The sequence below is a fragment of the Meriones unguiculatus genome, chromosome 2, assembly GCF_030254825.1.
Source record: "Meriones unguiculatus strain TT.TT164.6M chromosome 2, Bangor_MerUng_6.1, whole genome shotgun sequence".
Lineage (NCBI taxonomy): Eukaryota > Metazoa > Chordata > Mammalia > Rodentia > Muridae > Meriones > Meriones unguiculatus.
The window spans coordinates 62,161,438-62,185,677 of record NC_083350.1 but is presented as its reverse complement, the minus strand read 5'-3'; the positions used below and the strand labels follow the sequence as shown (position 1 = coordinate 62,185,677).

At 36.7% G+C, this 24,240-nt stretch overlaps 1 protein-coding gene across 5 annotated transcripts in view; it reads left to right on the top strand.

Annotated features, from left to right (window-relative positions):
- The window catches only part of Kiaa1328 (KIAA1328 ortholog), a 213,855-nt gene that overhangs the window by 139,636 nt on the left and 49,979 nt on the right, over positions 1-24,240 (top strand). Inside the window, exon 9 of one of the 5 annotated variants that reach the window (XM_060377583.1) lies at positions 20,739-20,845. The exons of the other annotated variants lie outside the window; for them this stretch is intronic. Within the exon in view, the coding sequence (XP_060233566.1) occupies positions 20,739-20,845 (107 nt within the window). The remainder of the gene's footprint in view (positions 1-20,738; positions 20,846-24,240) is intronic. 5 annotated transcript variants of the gene reach the window in all.

Below are 24,240 nucleotides of genomic sequence, written 5' to 3'. Positions count from 1 at the left end.
TTCTAGTCTGCTGTGATGTAAACTGGCATTCATGCCATAGACTGAAACTGTGAGCAAAAATAAACCTTTCTCCCCAGTCATAGCCATGCACATAACTGATACAATCATACTAATTCTTTCCTGAAAGTTTGTAGCAATTCAAATTCCTATTGTTGATTTCTGAATATTGTTGATTTCTGAATGGTCAGGGGCATATAGTGAATGCTTTGAAAGTTAGTGCTCCTTGAAGAGATGGACAAGCTTTGAGCAAGTTTTCTAGCTGTTAGGGTGTGTATGCGCTAAAATTTTAAATTGCGAAGATAGTAAGGTAAGATTATACACTGCTCCCAGAAAACTATTTCCTAGTATGAACAATGAAAATATAGAGTTTTAATATATTATCATGTAAGAATCAGAAGCAGCTTTGGTAAGTGCTTGGACAGTGTGATAGTCATTGGAAAGCCAAGAATTCTCATTCAGGAGCTTTTAAATTTTTAAATATAAAATGAAATGTTAAAAGGAAAAGAAAATTTCTCCCTGATTCAGTTGGTTCTGGAAATGGTGTTTATCTCCATTTATCCAGACAGCAGACCTGGGTCTGTGAAGGTTATTGTACTGCCATGAGCAGCCTGGGTAGTAGTTTTAGAGCTAGAATCTCTGTTGCTTTTAGAAAAGTAACCATGAACCATTATGAGAATGACCTTCTTTCTACCTCATGAGCTCTTTGACATTAAAAGAACTCCCCAGATAAAATTTGATTGTAAGCTAAATTTTGTTTATTTGGACATTAAAATCATTTGAATATTAAAAGTACTCTGTGTATTTAAAATATCAAACTAACTCAAGTGAGGCATTAAGAATTGGGAAGTAAAATAAATGAGATAATGAGAAAGTTAAAAAACATATTTTTTATAATTAACAGCTCATTTTGAGTTAATTATATACAATTACCAGAATCTAATTGCAATTTATTTTCTATTATCTGTGGGAAGAATTACAGACAAGGGAGCTTCCATTGCTGCCTTCCTGCATAAATGCTATAGAATGGAAATAAATAATATGCAAGGCCTTAATGACAAATAAGTTCAAATCATAGGGCACAGCTGAGCCAAGCCCTTGGAAGGTAATTAACACAGATGGAACTGGCTTAATTCACCAGCATCTTTGACTGTTTTCAGGCCCATTTTTATTATTTAATTCCTTGGGTGTTTGTTTATTGACTGAGCATAAAGTAGCTGTTTTCTAATTAAGCAGACTCCTAAATTTCTCACCATCCTTGTACTTTCATATAATGGTAAACACTTTATTAACCAAACTTTATTATACACTTTATTCAATTAAACACTGTATTAAATGCCTGCTATTGGAAAAAAAATAAGTATGGGATGGGAATGTAGCTCAGTAGTATACCATTTGCCTATAATACTAAGATTCTGTGTTGGATCCCCTTCAGCTCAATAAATAAATAAATGTCATTTGTTGAGTATAGCAGGAATGTAGGGAAGATATCACCCTCAGGAGAATAAGGACTCAGTGCTGGTCAGTGCTAAAAGTGTAAAATTTAATATGAAGCTTCCCAGTTTCTGTTCTGAATGCTGATTCCTACTCCATAAAGGTTCATTATGTTGCATAGACTTTGGGTCACATTACTTTGGATGTGTGATATTTTATTTTATAATAGAATTTTAGTATTTTATTTTATAGTATAGTATTTTATAATAGAATTTATTTAATAAAATAGTTTCTTAAAGCTACAGTAACTTAAAATTATTAGTTGTAATTAAGTTCTATAATATTATATAGTTTATCAAAAAAGAAAAGGCAGTGTACAAATGTTTGTCATTTATTTAGAATGTAAGGGCTATGTAAGAAGCATAAAACATAAAAGATATTTATCTATAAATACAATTTAAGCTAACTCCTGAAAGATAATATAGGACTTTGACAATCCAGGACTACAGGCCTCCTCTCCTTCTTCTGCCAGTAGAAGGCAGCTGGAGACACTCATAGGTAAATGAAGAAATTGACATTTGTATGTGAAGACCAGTAGCAGGGATGTTTCACTGTAAGTAGATTAAGGGAAAATTAAACTGAAGAATAAACTAGTATATTAGGTTAAACTATAAGAAGTTTTAAGTATCAGGTTCCACGGTTGGAGCCTGAGTGATACAGAGGGAAAGATGTTAAAACAGATTGGTGAAGAATCACTATGATTCAAGAATGACTGGTATAAGAGTCAGATGATGGGTTTTGCTCTTTTTATCAGTTAGCTGCAGTTTTAAAGATAATGCTTAAGTGAGAATGTGACTGAATGTTTACTAGGAGTCTCTTTCACTGTTAGCAGTTGGGCTTTTAAGCAGGGGGGATTCTCAGGCTGAGCTCTCTAATAGATGACTAAGAAATGGATCTAAATCTCTTCAGAAACACTAAGGTTAGAGGTTTCAATTTGGGAGTTATGAGTGTTAGGGTTAGAGTGTTAGGGTTAGTGCAGGTGTTAATCTCTGAAAAAAAAGTTAAGGGAAAAAAGAGAGAAACGTAAACTCAACCTGTGAGAAGAATGTCAAAGAGTAAACAGGATGTGGACATACAGAGTTACAAACAGAATGTTGGGCCCTCCTGCCTGTCATCTTTCCTTCCTTCCTTCTTTCGTCCCTTCTACTCCTCCTTTCTATTTTTCTTCTTTTCTTTCCTTTCTTTTTATTTTCATATACCTATTGGTCATTTGTAATATCTTTTGAGAAATGTCTTCTTAGAAACAATTCCCATTTTTAATATAAGGATATTGAGATTTTTTTTTATTTTTCCTGTCAGTTCCTTATAATTCTGTGTATTAATACTTTTCAGTTATAGTTTATAAATAAGTCTTTTTTTTCTCTTTATATGGTGTCTCTTCACTCTGATGTTTGTTCCCTTTTCTGTACAGATTTTTTTTATCCTGTATCTTATTTTAGGTACATGGGATGTATCAAAAAATTAATATCCATAACATTGTCCCAAGAGCTTACCCTATGTTTCTGCTAGCATGTTCACTGTTGTAAGTTTAGGTCTCAATCCATTTGGGACTGATAGGTAACCTTAGGTTGTGATGTTTATTGCAGTGCCCTGAACTCACTAACCATCACTTAGAGCAACTATAACTTCTTTAAAATGTGTCACGTTTTTGGTATTGTTTAAAATTCTAAATGAATTAATTGTCACTAAGAACTGAAGAAGTGGTGCAAAGCTTTGCTTTAGAATACACAGTCTTCCCACACACACATTCCCAAAAGATACTCCTGCACACTTGGACCTGTTTGCACTGTTTAGGAGTTGCTTTTAAACTGAATTTTTCAGTGAAACTGTTTGTAATCTTTCTTTATACCATAATTGTTATGATACCATAAAGAGGAACAGTACTATCCAATCCTGTTTGTAATGTTGATTGTTTTGTTACTAGTAATTTAATATTTAAAAGTTATGTGTAACCAATAACTTTAAAAATATAAATTCATGATAAGTACACTGCACATTTTCTTTTTTTTTCTTTATTTTATTTTATCTTTCTATATTAATTACACTTTACTCACTTTGTATTCCCCCCCCCCCCGTGGTTCCCTCCCTCCTCCCATCCCAATCTCTCCATGCCCCTCCCCAAGTCCACTGATAGGGAAGGACTTCTTTTCCTTCCTTCTGATCCTAGTCAATTAGTTCTCATCAGGAGTGGCTGCATTGTCTTCTTCTGTGGCCTGGTAATGCTGCTTCCCCCTCAGGGGGAGGCAATTAAAGAGCAGGCCAATCAGTTCATGTCAGAGACAGTCCCTGTTCCTATCACAATGGAACCCACTTGGATACTGAACTGCCATGGGCTACATCTGTGCAGGGGTCTTAGGTTATCTCCATGCATAGTCCTTGGTTGGAATAGCAGTCTCAGGAAAGACCCCTGTGCTCAGATTTTTTGGTTCTGTTGCTCTCCTTGTGGAGTTCCTGTCCTCTCCAGATCTTACTGTTTCCCACTTCTTTCCTAAGATTCCCTGCACTCTGCCCAAAGGTTGGCCATAAGTCTGAGTATCTACATTGGTAGTCTGCAGGGCAGAGCTTTTCAGAGGTCCTCTGTGTCAGGCTCCTGACTTGTTCCCTCTTTTCTCCTTCTTCTGATGTCCAGCCTCTTTGCCTTTCTGGATAGGAATTGGAAAAGATCATCTGGAGTGAGCTATCCCAGAAGCAGAGGGGATGCACACGGTATATACTCACTCATATAGACATATAATATAGGATAAACCTACTAAAATCTGTACACCTAAAGAAACTAATCAAGAGGGAGGACTCTTGCTAAAATACACTGCACATTTTCATGGGAAGAAGTAAGGGTAAGGCCAGCATAGTCTGGTGCCTGTACTTGTTGTGTCTGGCCCTGTGTACCTTCTGCAACAGAACTTCCTTCTTTTTCTTCAAATGGAGACTCTTTTCTTCACCCTTGCCCAAAACACTGACTTTCAAAGGATGACTAGTAGCCTGAAGTGAAAGGACACAGAGGGCTCTTCCCAGCTGTTGTCTATACATGATTTATTGTTACTTTTCAGATCAAAACCCTCAAATAGGAAAAGAAAGCCTCATGTCCCACCCCACCCTCAAACGTGGCATTGCCTATGCTTAGATTTTATATTTTCATGTGTCATATCTTCATGTTCTTGTATCTAGATACTTTTTAAAGAATATTTGTCATCTTAGTACATTATAGTGCATGGCATCTTAGTTAGTTATATGGCAACTTACAGATTTTCCAGGATGGTGTTTTCTTGTTTTTGTTTTTGTTTGTTTGTTTTTGTTTTTTAGCTACATAGCTTTTCCCAGGGCGTTTCATTTGCTCATATGAAACTGGTATGGTATGTAGAAATCAGAGATATTTCCCAAAAAATTCTGTTGCTAGAACTAGTTAACTACAAGCAGTAATAATAAATTGTATAAACATTTACAGTGTACCTGCTGTACATGAATGGATGAGATAACAATGATTCTATGCTCTAAGTATTTACATTAATACTTTTCAAAAGTAATTTTCTTCCAAGCTGACAGCATTTTAATGGTATTGGGAAATTGGAGGTTTCATTGCTACTTGAGCATGCTCACTTTTGCTAACCTTATCTAGGGCATATTATGGGTGAGAAGTTGATCTCATTTTAAATAATAAATCCTTGACCTGCTAAAATCTGAAAGATAAAAGTTCTTGTCGAAACATGGAGCAAAGGTGGCATCTTGGATTTTTAACACTTTCTCAAGAGATAGAGAAAAACAACAGACTTGAAGATGTCAAGTGGTCATAATTTTCACTTTTTATAACTATTTTTGTAGGCCCCAATAAGTGAAGATCAGTCTGAGACCTACAACTTTTAGGTGTTAACCCTTTTTTAGGGTCTACTCTTTCTATATATTGTGAGCCAACTGATAAAATATGTGCAGGTAAATTTTTTGAAGGAATCTATAAATATATTGTGCTGCTTCATTTATACAAGTGAAATATTCACTCATTAGATGTTTTGCATTAGGAGGTTTAAGCACTAAGCAAAATAGATGGAAGCAAAAAATCATTTTATAAAAAAACCAACCCATTGGCATATATGACCTTTATGTGCCTCCTAATGAGTACAGGCAGCAAGGTTAAGAATAGTGATTATCAAGTCAATTTATTGATTTTTGTTTTCAGAAGTCCCAAGAGTTTCCTGTGAAAGAACATAACTTTTTAAATGCCATAAAATATTTTAATTTTAATTAGCAGTATCTTCGATTCGATTTTCTAACTGCCTAAAGATAGTTAAAAATGTAACTTTTAGATTCTGAACATTCATATAAACACATACAAATAAAAGAATAGTCAGTAAATGCATTCATTATGTTTTTTTTTAAGGGGTATTCGTGGAAGCACCTATGTAGGCACTCTGTAGATACCTAAAATAGTTAAAGAGTTATTAGATAATAAGCTACAAAAATAATGACCTTGTTCCTAAGCATGCATAAAATATTTGAGAATACAGTCATTTCAATTGGCCTATAACGCTTTGCACTAGGCACATGCTGTCTCAGAAGAATTCACCATTGCGTATGAAACAGTGTTAATTTTTTTATAATCCTGCAGAGAAATTTTTATATTGAGCTCATTTGCTTTCTCCATTGCTCCTGTGGTGAAGATTGATTTGCTGCATTGCTCTGGTGTTTGGCATTTTCTACTTTGGTGTACACTGTATGCAAGCCTTAATTGCTTAACCTTGAATCTGATCCATGGGCTGTTTGATGGACAGAAGCTCATTGTTGATGTTGTGTTCACCAGAGAAACAGAATCAGAGAAAATATATATTGTGAGACATTTTACAAAGTTTGCTTAGGTGTTGGCCAGGTAAGACTGAACTCATAACACAGGCTATTGGAAGGGCAGCTAGAACTTAGAAACATGACAAAGCTGCAGATCTCAGAGGACATTTGTTCTTTTTTCAGGAAAAGTCCTGGCTTCGCTTTTCAGCTTTTAAGAACTGGAATCACCCCTATTCAAATCCTTCTTTCTTTCTTTCTTTGTTTCTTTCTTTCTTTCTTTCTTTCTTTCTTTCTTTCTTTTTCTTTTTTTTCTTTTTCTTTCTTTCTTTCTATTTTATTTTTTTTAATTACAATTAATTCACTTTGTATCCCATCTGTAGCCCCTTCCCTCATTCCCTCCAAATCCTACCCTCCCTCCCTCATCTCCTCCCATGCCCCTCTCCAATTCCACTGATGGGAAGGTCCTCCTCCCCTTCCATCTGACACTAGCCTATCAGATCTCATCAGGACTGGCTGCATTGTCTATGGCCTGGTAATGCTGCTCCCCCATTAGGGGGAGGTGATCAAAGAGCCAGCCACTGAGTTCATGTCAGAGACAGTCCCTGTTCCCCTTACTAAGGAACCCACTTGGAGAGTGAGCTGCCATAGGCTACATCTGTGCAGGGTTCTAGGTTATCTCGATGCATGGTCCTTGGATAGAATATAAGTCTCAGAATCTGTAGCTTATGTTGATCAACAGTAACAACTACTGTTAGTGTTTCATCTCATTAACTGAGTACTTTGACACCATCATAGCCCTTGCCTTTTGAAGTTGTCATATATATACATATCATTCAATCATAGTTAACCTCTAAAGAATAATGAAATGTCCATTTCTCTATCTCATTGTACAGTTACTCTGCATACACTGAACTCAATGCTGACCCCTTCCCTGGAGGAGAATGCAAAGGGAATATGTATTCCTTCATCTCCTTACAACTAAGACATTCAGATGTAAATTTTTACTGTATCTAATATGTGATAAAGGTTATGTGATAAAGGTTCATGAAAAAGAAGGAAGCAAAACTCTTTGGTTAGTAAACATATAATGACATATTCAGAACCAAATTAGAAGGTAATATTTAAAATTACCACAATCTTCATCTCTGTAAGTTACTAGTATTTATAACTAATACTGGCCAGCTAGTGTTAGCTAGTATTTGTAAGTTTTCTTTTATTACCAGTGTGCCACAAGCAGCCATTTATTTGATAGCAGTTCCTTTATTTGATAGACCACCCAAACCTTCATTCCCAAAGATGCTGGGCCATTTGTGATTTACTTTAAATGGATTATAGTTTCCCATCATCTTTCATTATGGGAATAGTACCAAGAGATAATTCTAACAGAGCCTTTATACTCTAAGCAAACTCCTCCCTCTTGGTAATCATGATCAGTCACCCCAGAGAATACAGTTAACTCCCTCCTCAAGCTGTTAATTTAGAGGTATGATTTTTTTACAGTGTCCAAATAGCAGTAGCAACTTGTAGTTCTATGAAAATTATTGTTTTCTAACAGAAGCATTCCCCTTTAAGGTCAAAATTTTGCTAGTGAATCAGTAGAATGATAGTGAATGGAGCCATTGTTGTGCCTGTTCTATCCTAGCCCATGGATCCCAGATATAGAAAAAAAGCAGCATCCAAATATGAACAGAGGTTTAGAGCATCCTTGAGAAGTTTGTTTACTTCCCACAAAGTACCTGTCTGACCCCTGTAACTTCAAAAAGGCCATTTTACTTTCTCTGGAGATAGTTGCTTTATGATGGTGAAGGGATGTACTAAGCACAGATTAAGTACTTGAATGTGAGCACTTGCCGTACTTCACTTCTCTAAAGAAATGGTGAGAAACAGGACTGTCGGAAATGCTGTGATGCCGTGGACATTTTGCAAGCCCATGGCAATTTTGTCAGAAGTATTAAGTGCATCAAAGGAAAAATCCTTATCTAGAGTGAAATCTGCCTGTCCTGTATGGCCACTAACACTGATGACCCATCATCTATCAGCATAAAACTGCTGTTATGCAAAGTAACAGAGAAACAAATGGATTAAGCTGGACCAAGTAGGTATGAAATTAGTGTAGAGGAATTATATATACTTGTCTTTATATATCAAGTTGACTTGCCTTAGTCAACTTGAGCATAACAGAAATCTATTATTTTCTCAGTTTCACAAGATAGAACTTACTACCATGACATGTTTACTTTCTTGATGTGTGTTTGTAAGGTTTGGGGTGAGACCCCTGTGGCCTCAGATAAACATAATGTCCTTCCAAGGGCTCTATCTTAAAATATCACACATGGAAAAAGTAAATAAAAATAATGGAAACCAATTCAGTCAATAGTATATATGAAATCGCATTAGCTGTTTACAAAAACTTAACTGTGAGAGAATGTTTGTATGTTCCTAGATTTGCAAAAGAGGCCTAGAAGCAGTGATAGCAGTAGCAGTGAATTCCCCTAGAATATAAACCTTGGTTCCTAAATCCCATTCTCTAATTAAGAAAAAAAAATTTAGAAAAACAGGTTATGGTCAGGATGACAGAGACAAAATGAAAGATATATGTAACCCTAGAGAGCAAGGAAATTTGAGCAACTTAAACAACAAAAATATTAGTATGACATTGGGTAAAACTCAAAATATAATTACATTATGAATAAATACAAGAGAGAGGATGTGGTTTCACATTCTTTCAGGTCCTTAATTACTTTTTCCCTAGTGAAGACAAAGTGAATCTGCACTTCCTCTGAGCATAGGCTACAAATAGCAATTCTCACACACAGTAGATGTGGAAGGCAGGAGAGCTGGCAGACACTGATCTGATCAAACAGCTGAGCTCAGCCTCACCAGCAACGCAGACATGTTAGGACCCTATAGCTGCTGTAATATGATGAGTAACTTCACATCTGCACTAGTGGTTTTGCCTTAGCTTTGTGTCAGTCTTGATTCATAGCCCAGAGTGACCTTGAACTTGACATCCTCTCAGACTGGGATCCACTTGCATCAGTCTCCAAGTCAGTGATTCTCAACGTTCTTAATGCTGAGACTCTTTAACACATTCCTCATGTTATAGTGACCCCAACTATAAAATTATTTTCGTTGCTATTTCATAACTTTAATTTTGCTACTGTTATGGATTGTAATGTAAATATCTGCGTTTTCCAGTGGTCTTAGGTAACCCCTATAAAAGGCTCATTCGATCCCAAAGGGTTGCAATGCACAGGTTGAGGACCACTGCGGCAAGTGCTGATACAATAGGCATACACTACTGTGTTTGCTTCTTGAGTATCCTTTTAAATCCTCAGAGAACACTACTCATGAGAAAACAAAGGAGGCATACAGATTGAGAGGCATTGGATGGCTGGCCAGTGCTTCTGCAAACTGGTCAGATAAATTACAGAAGGAGAGAGAAGGAAACTAAGACATAATGCCTAAATGCAGTGTGATGTCTTGTAAATACTAGATGATCACGGAGGAGGACAGGTAATGACTGGTGGAATCCAGGTAGCTGGAGGTTAGTCTATATTTGTGTATCAGTGCTGCTTTCTTGTTTGCTTTCTTAGTGCAGTAGTTTTATATGGTGCTTATAGTAAAGAAAGATCAGTGACAGGATATGGGAATTGTCCGTATTGTCTTTGGAAATGATGAGATATCTACAGTTATTCTTAGATGAAAGTTTTAATCTCAGCACAGCATGACAATGTATGCCTGTCTTCTCTCACAACCCAGAAAACTGAAGTAGAAAGATTGTCATTTTAAGGCCTGTGCTACATAGGAAGGCACTTTCTCAAAATATGATTGAAACAAGCTTCATTTGTAAAAACTGAAATGTGTAAAGAGAGAAGAAAATGAAAATAAATCAAAGAAGATATTCATTTATTTTTTACAAGTTAATCTTGATTTTGCAGTGTTTCGTTTGGTTTGTGACTACTCCATGCTGTAGTATTAAAATATTTGAATCATTGCATATATTATTTACTTTAATATTACCACAGTTATTGACACAGTATCTTAGTTCATTTTTATAAGCCTTCTGACTCTGAAGGAGAAATATAGCAGGAAGAAAACACTGATTCCACAAAAAACATTTGAACAAGAATTCTCTTAATAGTATCCAAAGCCTTATGATGGCCTCTCATTGATTGTTTGAATAATCAGGCTCCAGAAAACAATTGTGTAGACTGAGTGAGAACAAGTTGGAACTACAGTTCTGTATGAATTTTCAGGAAGCATATTTGAAAGTGAGTGACTTTCCTTGAACAAACAGGACTTATACATCTTAATGTAAATTACTATCCTTATTTAGAGAATTTGGGTGTTTGTGTTGAGACAATATCTTACTGTGTTGCCCAGGCTATTCAAATTCCTGGGCTCAAGTAATTTCTTTTATTTTCAAAGCTTTCACAAAATTTGAATTGAGAGTAAAAAGAATGGGGCCCATTTTAAAATCTGGCTTTATTAGTACTCAGATTTTGACAGCTTTTTCTGTTTTACCATATGACTGAAATTTAGGGTGGGTCCTATAGTTAATTGAATGCTTTATTTTGCTTTATTTTGACTGGCTAAAACCTACATGCCATATGAATATACTCAAACAGTAATCAGTACAATAGAGTAGTATTTGGCAGAAAAGTTATCTACTACACATGCAACAACTCAAGTGAGGCTCAAACAGGCTGCATCCTGTTTGATCCCATTTCCCTGGCATTCACTCTGTAAGAGATAAAAATGTCATTATGTCCACCAATAGACATGCTAACATGAAAGGGGCAAACCTCCTTGGATCCCACCCCTAGACAAAGACAGGCATCTTAAGACTGCTGAGGGTTGGAGAAATACTCTTCCCCAAAGATTAGTCTCTTAATTGGCTATCTAATACCAATCAGTCAGCCTTGAAAGCATATACATTCAAGTAATACTTGTATGGATTCAGTGGGTTTTATTAATATATTTAAGTGTGTGTTTTCATTGTTATTGTCACATATATATATATATATATACATATATTTGTTAAAAAGAGGAAGTACAGTTTTCTTTATAACATACAGTATATGTTAAATATATACACATTAGATATGTATGTACATATGTAATACATATCACATATGTACATATTATACATGCATATATCACATATACATTATATGTGTATAATATATGTATAACAATATATGTATGTGTGTATACATATATAATATACATATGTGTAATGAATATATTAAAAACAGTAACAAAAAAGATCATGAATTTGAGAGGAAGAAAAGGAGCACATGGGATGGGCTTAAGGGAAGAAAGGAGATAGGGGAAATGAGAAATTATAAATATTTTAAAAATTGAAATTAAAAAATGTGGTTGGAGGAAACAGTGGCTATAGGAGTTGGATTAGAGAGGTAGAAATGACTACGTGAGAATAACTTTGAGGGTTCTTTAGTGTTGTAAGCTATTTTTGAACACTAAAGTAAATATTGGTAAATAGTTCTAGGCTCATCATTTGTTAGTGTGTAGAGTGGCAGTCATTGAATATTATGATGTCAAGACCCCCTTATACTCACTCTATCATTGAAAACCTAAAAACAAACAAACAAACCTGTTGGATAGGTGTGGTGGTTTGAGTGAGAATATCCCTCATAGGAATGAGTGTGTGTGTGTGTGTGTGTGTGTGTGTATGTAAATACTTTCTCCACTGTTGGTAGAACTGTTTGGGAAAGATTGGAAGGTGTGGCATTGTTGGAAGAGGTATGACATTGGTGTCAAGCTTTGAGATTTCAGAAGTCTTGAACTATTCCCAGTCTGACTCTCTCTGTCTCTGTCTCTGTCTCTCTCCCGCTCTCCTTCTCTCTCTCACTTGCCCTGCCACCCACTTGTAGATCAAATGTAAGATTTTAGCTGTTACTGTCAAACTATACCTTTGTTCCACCATCATAGACTCTAACCCTCTGAAACTATAAGCCTAAATTAAATATTCTTTTATTAGCTGCCTTGGTCATGGTATGTTAACACAGAAGTAGAAAATTAGCTAAGACAGTATTTGACATAATAGCCATTAGTATTTGCTATAATATAAATTAAAATAAAATACTTTTAAAGTAATGTAAGTGATAAACTTAACTGTACTTCCTATTTTTTAAAGAATCTTCTTAGTGTCTTCCTTCTTTTCTGGTAGAACTAATTTTGTTTTATTTAAATATATTTTTAGAATTCAATGCATGAGTGATGAATTTGTATTACTTCCACCCCTCCAAATGTTCCTCTTCTCCCCCTATGCCTCTAAAATTCATGACTTTTTCACCGATGACAGCAAGAGAAAAGGAGTACACTCCAGCCTACTGAGTCCATTTAGTGTTGCTCATATGTACATGTGTTTAAGGCTGACCACTTGGGATTGAATAGCCTTTCAGGGAGCTTGTCACTGGAGAAAACTTAGCAGTCTGTATTGCCTGTAGTTCTTCATTTAAGTGTGTAGCTCTGGACATACTTAAAAATATATTAATAAGGGAGGAAGGGGAAGCTGCAGTCAGGATATAATATTTGAAAGAATAAATTGATGAAAAAATTTAAGGAAATTGGCTTTAATGAAGCCAATTTAACTCTAGAAATGCCTTTAAAACGCCTTGAGTGAAGTACATCTTCACTCACAACGAGGCCTGCAGTACTATGTGAGACATGCGAGGTCACTAGCTTCTCTCTAGGGGGGCATTCTAAAGTCAAATCGAAAATTTCTGCTTAGCTGTCTCTCTCACTTCTAAAGGTCCCTGCCATAGTGCCTCATTCATATCCCTTCCTCTTTCCCAACACACTCACCATGTCACTGCCTCATACAGCAAGAGCTTCTATGCTTTTCCTCTCCTCTCTGAATCTTTCTAATCTACATACAAACATGCGGAAGAATGCTTATTTTTTTTTGACATTTTAAAATTTATTCCTATACATTTGTAATTAAATAGAATTCCATCTTGTTTTCCCTCTGCTTTGCTTTCCTCCAGCCTCTTTCACTGGCTCCCACACTCTCAAATTGATAAGTCTCTCTTTCCTTATTATTGTTACACATGTGCATATGTATGTATATGTATATTAATAGAACCTGTTGTGTGTGTGTGTGTGGTTTCAAGGCTGACTACTTAGTGTTAGATAACCAATAGAGAGGACTCATCCCTGGATAAGGCCAACTGTTCTTTTCTCAGCAGTCATTAATAACTTTCAGTTCTTAAGTGGTGGGATCCCATCCCAGTGCTTGGTTCCCCTTCAACATTAGCATTTTGTTGCTGTTGCCGTTATTCTTGTCTTGTGGGTGCAGCCATTTTTAGGAGAGAGTGGTTTACGGTAGACTTTCTAGAATTCTGTCTCCTCTAGTCTATCCACCCACTTTTTTGAGATGTTTCTTGAGCCAAAGATGGAGGGGCTGTGATGTAGATATATCTGTTGGGGTTGGGTGTACAACGCTTTGTTGATCTCTGCATCGTATCCAGTTGTGGTTTTCTTTCATGGTCTCCATTTGCTATAATGAGGAATTTCTTTGATGAGGGTTGGTAGCTACATTTATCTCTGGGTATAAGAACAAAACTTAGAATGAGGTAAGAAAATATGCTGTTTCAGTAAAGTGGCAGTAGTAGATCTTTTTGGAGGTTCATGACCTTACTAACCCTGAGAAGTTGTCTAGGTTCTCAATAGAAGACATGATTTCACTCCTGTATTGGACCTTAAGTCCAATTAGGCAGTTTTTGGTTACCACCACTGTGTGTGTAACACTTACTATACCTTTTCTGGTATCTTGCCATGCTGGTAACTGTTATGGTTCTTAACTGTTGCAGCTCCGTAGTCTTAAAGCAAAGTTGAAACTCATTTTCATCTCCTATTGAATTATAGGAGATGAAAATGAGTCATGCCCATCTTGTTTATTTATTTCTACTTCACCTTCCACTTATTTGCAAGCTACTATATCATTCAGCTAAAACCATAGTTATTATTCTTTTCCTAATTCCTAAGACATTTTTCTGCTGTGTGTATATTTATGTGTGTGTGTGTGTGTTCATTTTGTTGTATGAGAATGCATATGTGTGTTGGAGGTACATGAATGTGTAGGCTAGAGGACAATCTCAACCTCACAGTTCCTTAAGTGCTGTCTGTGATTTGTTTTGTTGTTATAATTGTTTTTGTTTGTTTGTTTGTTTGTTTGTTTTTGAGATTTGCTAAGAAAAGCAGTAAGTTCCCAATGGAACTCCAGAGATCCATCTATCCCTGTCTCCCAGCACTGGGATTGTAAGTGTACTACTATGCCTGTCTTCTTTTACATTGATTCTGGAGATTGAACCCTGTAATTACAAAGCAAGCACTTTACTGAGCTACTGCCCCAAGTTCATCTTACATGGCTTTCCAAAAGCAAGTGACACTGCTAACCTAATTTTTTTAAATCAGTAAACTATAAGCATCTATCTTTAATGAATATAGATATAAAAATTCTTAGTAGAACTTAACAGATCAAACCCAACAATACAGAAAATGATTTACACATTATAACCAAACAAGATTAATTTCAAGTATTATAGGTTGATTTAGTATCCCGATAACTTTCTCATGTCTATGTCTTCTTGTCAGTATTCTTTCTTTCTCAGCTTATCTCGTCATTGGAGATTATTTCCTTGCTGGCTTTTACTTACTTTTTCTCTGCCTTCTTCTATCCTATTCCATATTCTCAGCTCATTTTCATAAGCTTAGATCATATTTATATGCCAGTTACTCTATAGTCTTTGTGTCAGGTTCAATCTCGTTTCTTCCTGAAGTATAACCTGTCTTTACAACTGCATAGTAATATGGTCTGTCAGGAGTCATTTGCATATCTTTCAAATTAAACATTTCCATAACTCACCACTTAATCTCTACATTATTCCTCTATAATCTCAGTAATCATAATACCCATCTATTCAGCCAGTCTGTGAATATTTATTGATCATCTACTGTGAACCAGAGATTTCTCTAAACTTTTAAAATTTTGCCTAATATAATAGTAATGACAGCAGGAGTTGATAATAAATAGCTAATGTTTTTAGATGAGATGCCTTTGAGGCCAAGACCATTTAAGAAACCCCATCTGCCAGAACTTACAAATAGCTAAACACTATGCAGTTCTGCCTGATATCTAAACTAGTCTTCTCAACTACCGAACTCCCCTAACTGCTCCTTTCTTTTCCACCTTATGTCTCAGTTACGTCTATAGCACCTCTAACATGCCTATTTTCCAGAAACCATCTTTCTACCTAGCACAGCTAAGGGTTCTGGAATAAATTCTTTTCTTTTTTAACTTTTAAATTCATGGATGTTTTCTCCATAGTCTGTATACTCCATGTGTGCATAGACCTTGTCGAAGCCAAAAGAGAAGGTCAGACCCCCTGGAACTGATCTACCTGTGGGTACTCAGAATCAAACCTAAGTCCTTTGGAAGAGCAACAAGTGCTCAGTAGCTGAGCCATCTCTAGCCTATGACATAAATTGTCCATAGACGTGCTATATCATAGAGCCAGGGACCATGCCATTGCCTTTGCATAGTAAATCACCGCTCCTCATGACTTCTCTTACCTCAGTCTCTTCTTTCCCTTCCACCCTTCATCAAAGCTTCTTATTACTGTTTTCTCTTCCCTGTGATGTTATACTTCATCCTAACACCATACACTATACTGTATATGCAGTTACCTACCTATTTGCTCCTTGTTTACCCATAAGTATTCAAAGATAGTTATTCCAGTCTGTGCTCCCATGCCTGAACACAGAACCAACACATAGTAGGCTCTGTGATTCAATGTACTGAATATGTGAAAATAAAACTTAAATTGATGTTTCTGAAGTAGAAAAGCAGATCCATGAGCATACTGAGTCTCTCTTTTATTAAATTTTATCCTTTGAAGATTTTGTTCAAAATATTTTGTTCAATCACAGGTCTACCTTTGGGAAGATTTATCTGGGATATTAGGAAAGCTTTTTAAGAAAATTTCTAAGCAGTGTGGCTATGTGACATCAGGCTTCATGTTCACTGTTTGTCAGTATACTTAGAAATAGTGCCCAGAAGCTGGAAAGCAGACAACATCACCAAGTCTTTCTTTGAAAGCAGTGGATGGAATATAAATGTTCCTCTAGCGCTCGTTACTGAACCTCCCTTTGCTGTTTGAGTCACATAATGTATCAGTAATACTCCGTTTAAAGAGTGAGTAACCCCTCTGGCCTAGATTGATTTACTGAGGTGAACAGCAAGAACAAGTGAAATCCCATCATCGCATCTCTGCATAAATTTCAACATGAATTTAGTTGGTGTTAAATGAACATTTGTTTTTATTGTCTCCAAGATTGGACTTTTTCTCCAGTAAAGCAGAGTAATGTATCTATATGGCATTCTAACTTGAGCAGTACATAAAGATTAGTAAATAAGGCTCCATTAAAAATACTTATAATGTAAGTAACATGAGTCCCAGTAGCATTTCTAATGTCCATTAATGCTTATTCTGAGGATCAGAGCTCATTTTACTGAGCCATTTAGTCAAACCGTGTGATTATTTAGAAAGTTAATTCATGCATACTAAAATCTAGCTTAAGTAATGCAGAGGGTAGGAGGTAAAACTCTATGGAGACGATAGTCCTTTTTGTTATTTAATGATCAGCCATAATTAACTTGCAAATTTGAAATAATTAGAACAAATTAAAGGTATTTAACTTTGCCTCCCTAAAGAAAAATTCAAATTGCACCAAATGCGGCTTTAAATTATTCAAGTCTCAGAGGTCTAGGCTAGATTTTTTTTTTTTATATATATAATGCCTTTTCTATGATGAGAATACCAATCTGCTTTTTGTCAGAAGGCATCCTATCAAGTAATTGTTCTTTGTGTTAATAAATGACAGCTATTCTTCCTTATAAAAGTATTTCAGTCTCCCAAGACTACATCAGCATTTCCCTGGCATTTAAATTCAATAAAACAAAAGGTTAATGTTTTTCTGCTTTTTAAGGAATGCAAATACAAGTGGTTTTTCAATTGGTCCTGAATGACATTTGAAATTTGCCATTCAAGAACAGACTATCGCGACATGAGACATAGGCAAAAGAGAAAGAAAACTCCAGCATGCTTTAGTACGATGGTTTACCTTTCCCCACTCCAAAGCAGGATTTTTCAGCTTCCATTTAGTGGTAATTTATAATGTTGAAACATGAGGTATCACTTAATAAAATCCTAGTAACTTGAGGAAGACAAAGATGTACCAATTCTAAATATTGTGGATTTAATTTATTCTAATATCTTCATCTGATCATTTTTCCATCAATTTAATAGCTTCATTCAATGCTAAGTAATAACCACTATTCCTGAAAATTCTATCCCATGTCTTTAAATGTCATAACTATTCAGTGAATTCTATACATAGTTCATCTGGACTATAAAAATAGTAAGAAATACTGTCTAGCTGACAACTGGGTTCTGACTTCATGCATGTTTCATGATACAGAGCATGTGTCCAGTGCCTGCCTGTGCGGTTTAGTCTATGTGGTTTGGGAAAACATGTTGCTGTTGACTTTTATCATCTCAGACTCCTTTAGTGACATATTTTCTACCTATATTCTGCTTTCTACTTAGTTTTTTTATGTACTTTTTATTTATTCTTTCAGAATATCATGTATATATTTAACGTGTTTTGCTCATATATACCTCCTGCTCCTCTCCAACTCCTAGCAGCACTTCCCCACCATGTCTCCTTCCCATCTTAATGTCCTGTTTTTAATCCACTGAGTTCAGTTAGTGCTTCCAACATGTATCAAGTCATCAACTGGAGCATGAGTAACTGATTGTCCCTTTCCTAGCCTTCATCAAGTGCTAATTACTCCTCAAATAAGAGTGGGACTTCATGAGCTCATCCTTCATCCATGCTGCCATTTTGACTGACTTGATTTTTTTGTCAGTCTTAAACAAACAACAGACACTTGAAATCATGTTTAACAGCCATGTCAAGTCCAGAAAACACTAACTTATATATTTGTGTAAGTGGCACCCATCACACCAAAAAGTACTTTGTTTAATTTTTCATTATATTCCTTGTAGTTCCTGTCCTAAACAACCAGCAATCTGATTGCTATCACTTCAGATTATTTTGCATGGTCTAAATATTCATACAAATAAAATCATATAATATGTATATATTTAATGTCTTTCATTAGCCACAAGGTTTGAGGAATATAAACACTTTATTGCATGTTTCAATAATCCATTGCTTTTTATTTTTCTTTTAATTTATTTTTAATTTATATATTCACTTTACATCCTGATTTTAGCCCTTTCCCTCCTCTCCTCCTGATTCCTCCCTCCCACCCTCTTCTCCTATCCCTCTTTCCCTTCTCCTCAGAAAAATGGGACACTCCCACCAGCCCACCCAAGAACATCAAGTCACATCAGGACTGAGCTCATCTTCATCTGCTGAGCCCAGGCAAGGCAGCCCCATTATGGGGAAGTGATAGAAAGCAAGCAACAGAGTCTATGTCAAGACAGCATCCACTCAACTTACTATGGAACCCATAGAAGATCAAACTGCCCATTGGTTACATACATGTAGTAGGCCTAGGCCTAGTCTATGCATGCTCTTTGGTTGGTGCTTCCATCTCTGTATGCCCCTATCGTTCTAGGCTACTTGAGTCTGTAGTTCTTCTTGTAGTATTCTTGTCCTCTCCAGGTCCTTCTGTCCTTCCCACCCTCTCACTCTTCCACAGGACACCCCAAGCTCTGCCTAATGCTTGGCTGTTAGTCTCAGCATCTAATTCAATCGGCTGCTGGGCGGGGCCTCTCAGAGGACAGGTATGCTAGGTTCCTCTCTTTAAGCATAGCAGAATATCATTAATGGTGTCAGGGATTGGCCTTCTCCTGTGGGATGGGTCTCAGGTTGGGCCCGGCATTTGTTGGACATTTCCTCAGTCTCTACCCTATCTCTGTACATCTTGTAGGTAGGGTAAATTTTATACATCTTCTAGGTAGGATAAAATTCGAAGGTTTTGTAGGTGGATTGGTGTTCCCCACCACTACTATACGTCTTGCTTATTTAGAAGGTGACCTCCTCAGTCTCCATGTCCCCGCTGCTAGGAGGCTCAGCTAGAGACATTCCCATATCCTCCCTGTAGCCTGTCCTGTCTCAGGTCTTCAGCTTGTCTCAGTAATGACCCCACCCTTAGTTTCCTTTTCCTTTTCAGGCCCTTTCTCCTCCTCACTCTCCCCACATCTGATCCTCCCCCCCCTTGTCTCCCTCCCCATACCCTCTCCTACCCAGTTCCCTCTCTACATCCACTTCTGCTGCCTATTCTATTTCCTCCATCTGAGAGAGAGTCAAGGAGGGCCTCCCTTGTTACTTAGCTTCTTTGGGTCTGTGAATTGTAGTATGTTTATTGTTTAATATGTGGCTAATATCTACTTATAAGTGAAAACATACCATGTGTGTCTTTCTGGGTCTGGATTACCTTGCTCAGGATGAACCTTTCCAGTTTCATCTATTTGTCTGCCAAATTTCATGATTTTTTTTGTTTTTAATAACTGAAATATTCCATTGTGTAAATATACCATATTTTCTTTATCCATTCTTTGGTTGAGGAACATCTAGGTTGTTTCCAGTTTCTTGATACTACAAATAAAGCTGCTATGAGTATAGTTGAACAAATGTCCTTTTGTGGACAAGAAAGAGCTTCTTTGGGGTATATGCTCAAAAATGTTATAGCTGGTTCTTGAGGTAGTACTATTCCAATTTTCTGAGAAAGTGTCAGATTGATTTCCAAACTGTACAAGTTTACACTCCCACCAGCAATGGAGAAGTGTTCCTCTTTCTCCACATCTTCTCCAGTATATGCTGTCACTTGAGTTTTTGATCTTAACCATTCTGACAGGTGTGAGATGGAATCTCAGAGAGTCGTTCTGATTTTCATTTCCTGGATAACTAAGACCATTGAGCTTTAAGTGCTTCTCAGCCATTAGAGATTCCTCTCTTGAGAATACTTGGTTTAGCTCTGTACCCCATTTGTTTGTTTTTTTTTCAAGACAAGGTTTCTCTGTATAGCCTTGGCTGTCCTCAAACTACCTCTGTAGACCTAGAACTCAGTTCTAGGCTAGCCAAGAACTCAGAGATGCTTCCGCCTCTGCCTCCTAAGCATTGGGATTAAAGGTATGCTCCGTGAACACTAAGTGGATGCTTTTTTATTAACTAATAGCAATTCATTGTATAAATGTACTACTAGTGGTTTATTGCTTCCTCCATTGATAGACATTAAATTGCATCCAGATTTGGAGGTGGAGAAGCAACTAAGTTGCTGCACGCCTCCGTGTACAGAAATCTTTAGTAGACATGGGTGTGTCTAAGGGTGTGTGTCTGTATGTGTGTTTATTATTTTTTTATTTTGTGCACATTTATGCCTGCATGAATTTTTGTGCACCATTTGCACACAGATGCTTCTGGAAGCCAGAAGAAAATGTCAGATCCCCTGTAACTGGAGTTATAGGCAATTGTGAGTTGAGTGATATGGATAACCCAGCCTGGATCATCTGCACGAGCAGTAAGTGCTCTCTTAACCACTGAGCCATATCTACACCCCCTCATGTTTTCTCTTTGTATTAAATATATATCCAGGGCTAGAGTCACTATAATATCATAGCTCCTTTTAAAATGGCATAATATATTATAAACCATTTCCCAAAGCTATACAAAGAATACTTACAATGCGGTTTATCTCAGTAAGCCCATTGCAAGTTGAAAATTTGTAAATCAAAAATATATTTACTGTATCTAACTTAGTGCATAGTATAACTAAGCAACATAGCACATTGTATTCCTCTGTTGATGCTTTTCATGAGCTCATGGCTATCAGCAAACAGAACTCCCCAGAGGACCATACTACATATTGCTAGCTTGAGGAAAACCAAAATTCAAAATTTGAAGTATGTTTCTCAGTATCACTAACACAGATAACAGTATACAACTGAGAAGATGTAGGTTAAATCATAGTTAGTTCAGGACCATCTGTAGAACACGCTTACTAGCAGAGTGTCAGAGCTCTGTCACTCCAAGTCACTTCAAAGGCTGATTTTTATCATTTTCTTTTTAACTATTCATGAATTTTATGAAGTAACCTATCATTGCTGTAAGTTTTCTAATGAATGATGAGCATGTTTGGATGCTGCACTTTGACAATTTATATGACTTTTCTGGCACAGTAAACTCTTCTAACCAGTTTCAGTGAGATAAGCACTTGATTGTTGAACATAGATATATTTTTATATTTCAGCTCCTATGTTTGAGCTACCTTCCAGTATGTGCATTGTGAATCTCTTTTGTAGTTTATGAATTGTTTTTTTTATTTACTTGGAGCAGTGTCTTGATAAAGATGATATTTTCCAATAAAGGTTGTAAAGGTGTAACTTACATGTAAGTCATAGTCCATTATGAATACTGGATAGGTGTGTCTTTGTGTTCTAGGGAAGCCTCAAGACTCATTCTTTCTTCATGCAGATACCCAGTTTTTAAGCATTATTTATTGAATTTTTTTCTTCATAAAACCGTATAGTGCATTGTCAGAAGTCTACTTAATACCAATACATACATATACAGAGCAATGTTAATTGTTATGCCCATTGTAATGAATAATATGGAGTGTGAATTATTTCAACTTTATAGTAAATATGTAAATCATATATAAGTCTGCAAACATCGTTTTTCTTACTAAAAATGTCATGGCTATTCTAGCTAGTTACTGTTTACACCTAGCTTATCAATATCTGTTGAGGAAATTTAATTTGATTTTGATTTACTTCATTAGAGATAACTAACATTCAAAATATTGACAATGAAATCATGTTATCTCTATATTTATTTAAATTTTTCAAATTAATTAGTAATGCCTTATAAATTTCATTATAATGATCTTGCATATATATTTCTTTGAATTTGCTGATTGAATTTAGAAATATTCTAGTTTTAAAATATCTGTCTGTATACTGTATACCACAGTTTGCCAAGTGCATATATTCTGCCAACCTTTTTTTCCTGTTTTGTAGATTTCTTTCCATATTCAAGTTCACAATCACAAGCTTTATGTCTTTTGTTTCTTGTTCTTGATTCATTTCTTTGTTTATACTTTTAATACAATATGGAATAGAATAAAAGTAGCTAGAGAAGGAATTCTTACATTGTTCTAAATCTTTTTTTAATTTTTAATTTTTATTTTTTTCTTCACAATTTATGCATATATATATATATATATATATCCGAACTGAAGTCCCCTCCCTCAACTCCCCCCAGTCCTACCCTCCCTCTGTCTTCCCCCATCCCCTTCCCCTAGTCCACTGAAAGGGGAAGTTCTCCACTATTGCCATCTGCCAATAACTTATTAAGTCTCATCAGGACTGCATGGATCCTCTTCCACTGTGGCCTGGCAAGGAGCAAGTGATCAAAGAGCAGTCAACTGAGTTTGTTACAGAGGCATCCCCTGCTCCCCTCACTCATCTACGTGGAAACTGAGCTGCCAGTTGGTCACTTCCAAGCAAGGGGTCTAGGTCCTCTCCATGCATGGTCCTCCACTGGTAGTCTCTGCAGGACCCCTTGGACTCAGGTCTTTTAGTTTTGTGGGACTCCTGTCCCCTCCATGTTGTTCTATCCCCACCTCTCTCTTCCTCCATAAGACTCCCTGCGCTCTGCCCAAAGTTTGAGCCTGATTCACAACATCTCCTATTGGGTGAATCTTTTCAGAGGACCCTCTATAATAGGCTCCCATCCTGTTTACTCTCTTCCACCACTTATGGTGTCTATCCTGTTTGCCATTCTGAATGAGATTTAAGCATCCTCCCTACAGTTGTCCTCAGTGTTTAGCTTTTTTAGGTCTGGAGATTGCCATCATATATTATACAGCTAATATCCGCTTATAAGGGTGTACACCATGCCTGTGTTTCTGGGTTACCTTACTCAGGATGATCTCTTCTAGTTCCATCTATTTGCCTGAAAATTTCATGATTTCCTTGTTTTTAAAAGCTGAGTAGTATTCCATTGTGTAGATATGCCACAATTTCTCTATCCATTCCTCCATTGAGGGATCTAGGTTGTTTCCAGTTTCTGGCTATTATAAATAAAGCTGCTATGAACATAGTTGAGAAAATGTCCTTATTGAATGGTGGGGCATCTTTTGGGTATATGCCCAGGAGTGTTATTGTACAAATTTGCATTCCTACCAACAATGGAGGAGGGTTTCTCTTTCTCCATATCCTCTCCAACATGCATTGTCACTAAGGTTTTTTAAATTTAACTTAATTTTTTAAATTCTTTCATTTATTACAATTTATTCACTTTGTATCCCAGCTGTAGCCTCCTCCTTCAACCCCTCCCAATCCAACCCTCTCTTCCTCTTCTCCTCCCATACCCCTTCCCCACTCCAGTGATAGGGAGGTCCTCTTCTCCTTCCATCTGACTCTAGCCTATCAGGTCTCATCAGGACTGTCTGCATTGTCTTCTATTGTGGCCTGGTAAGGCTGTCCCCCACCTCAGGGGGACGTGATCAAAGAGATAGCCACTGAGTTCATGTCAGAGACAGCCCCTGTTTTCCTTACTAGGGAGCCCTTTTAGAGACTGAACTGCCATGGGCTACATCTGCGCAGGGGTTCTAGTTAGCATGGTTCTTGGTTGGAGTATCAGTCTACAAAAGACCCCTGGGCCCAGATTTTTGGTTCTATTGTTCTCCTTGTGGAGCTCCAGTCCCCTCCATGTCTTTCTTTCTCCCCCTTCATTCTTAAGATTCCCTGTACCCTACCCCAAGCTTGGCTATGAGTTACAACATCTGCTTTAATGCCCTGCTGGGTAGAGTCTTTCAGGGTTCCTCTGTGGTAGGCTCTTATCTTGTTCCCTGTTTTCACCCTCTTCCAGTGTCTATCCCATTTGCCTTTCTGAGGACTGAACATCTTATCC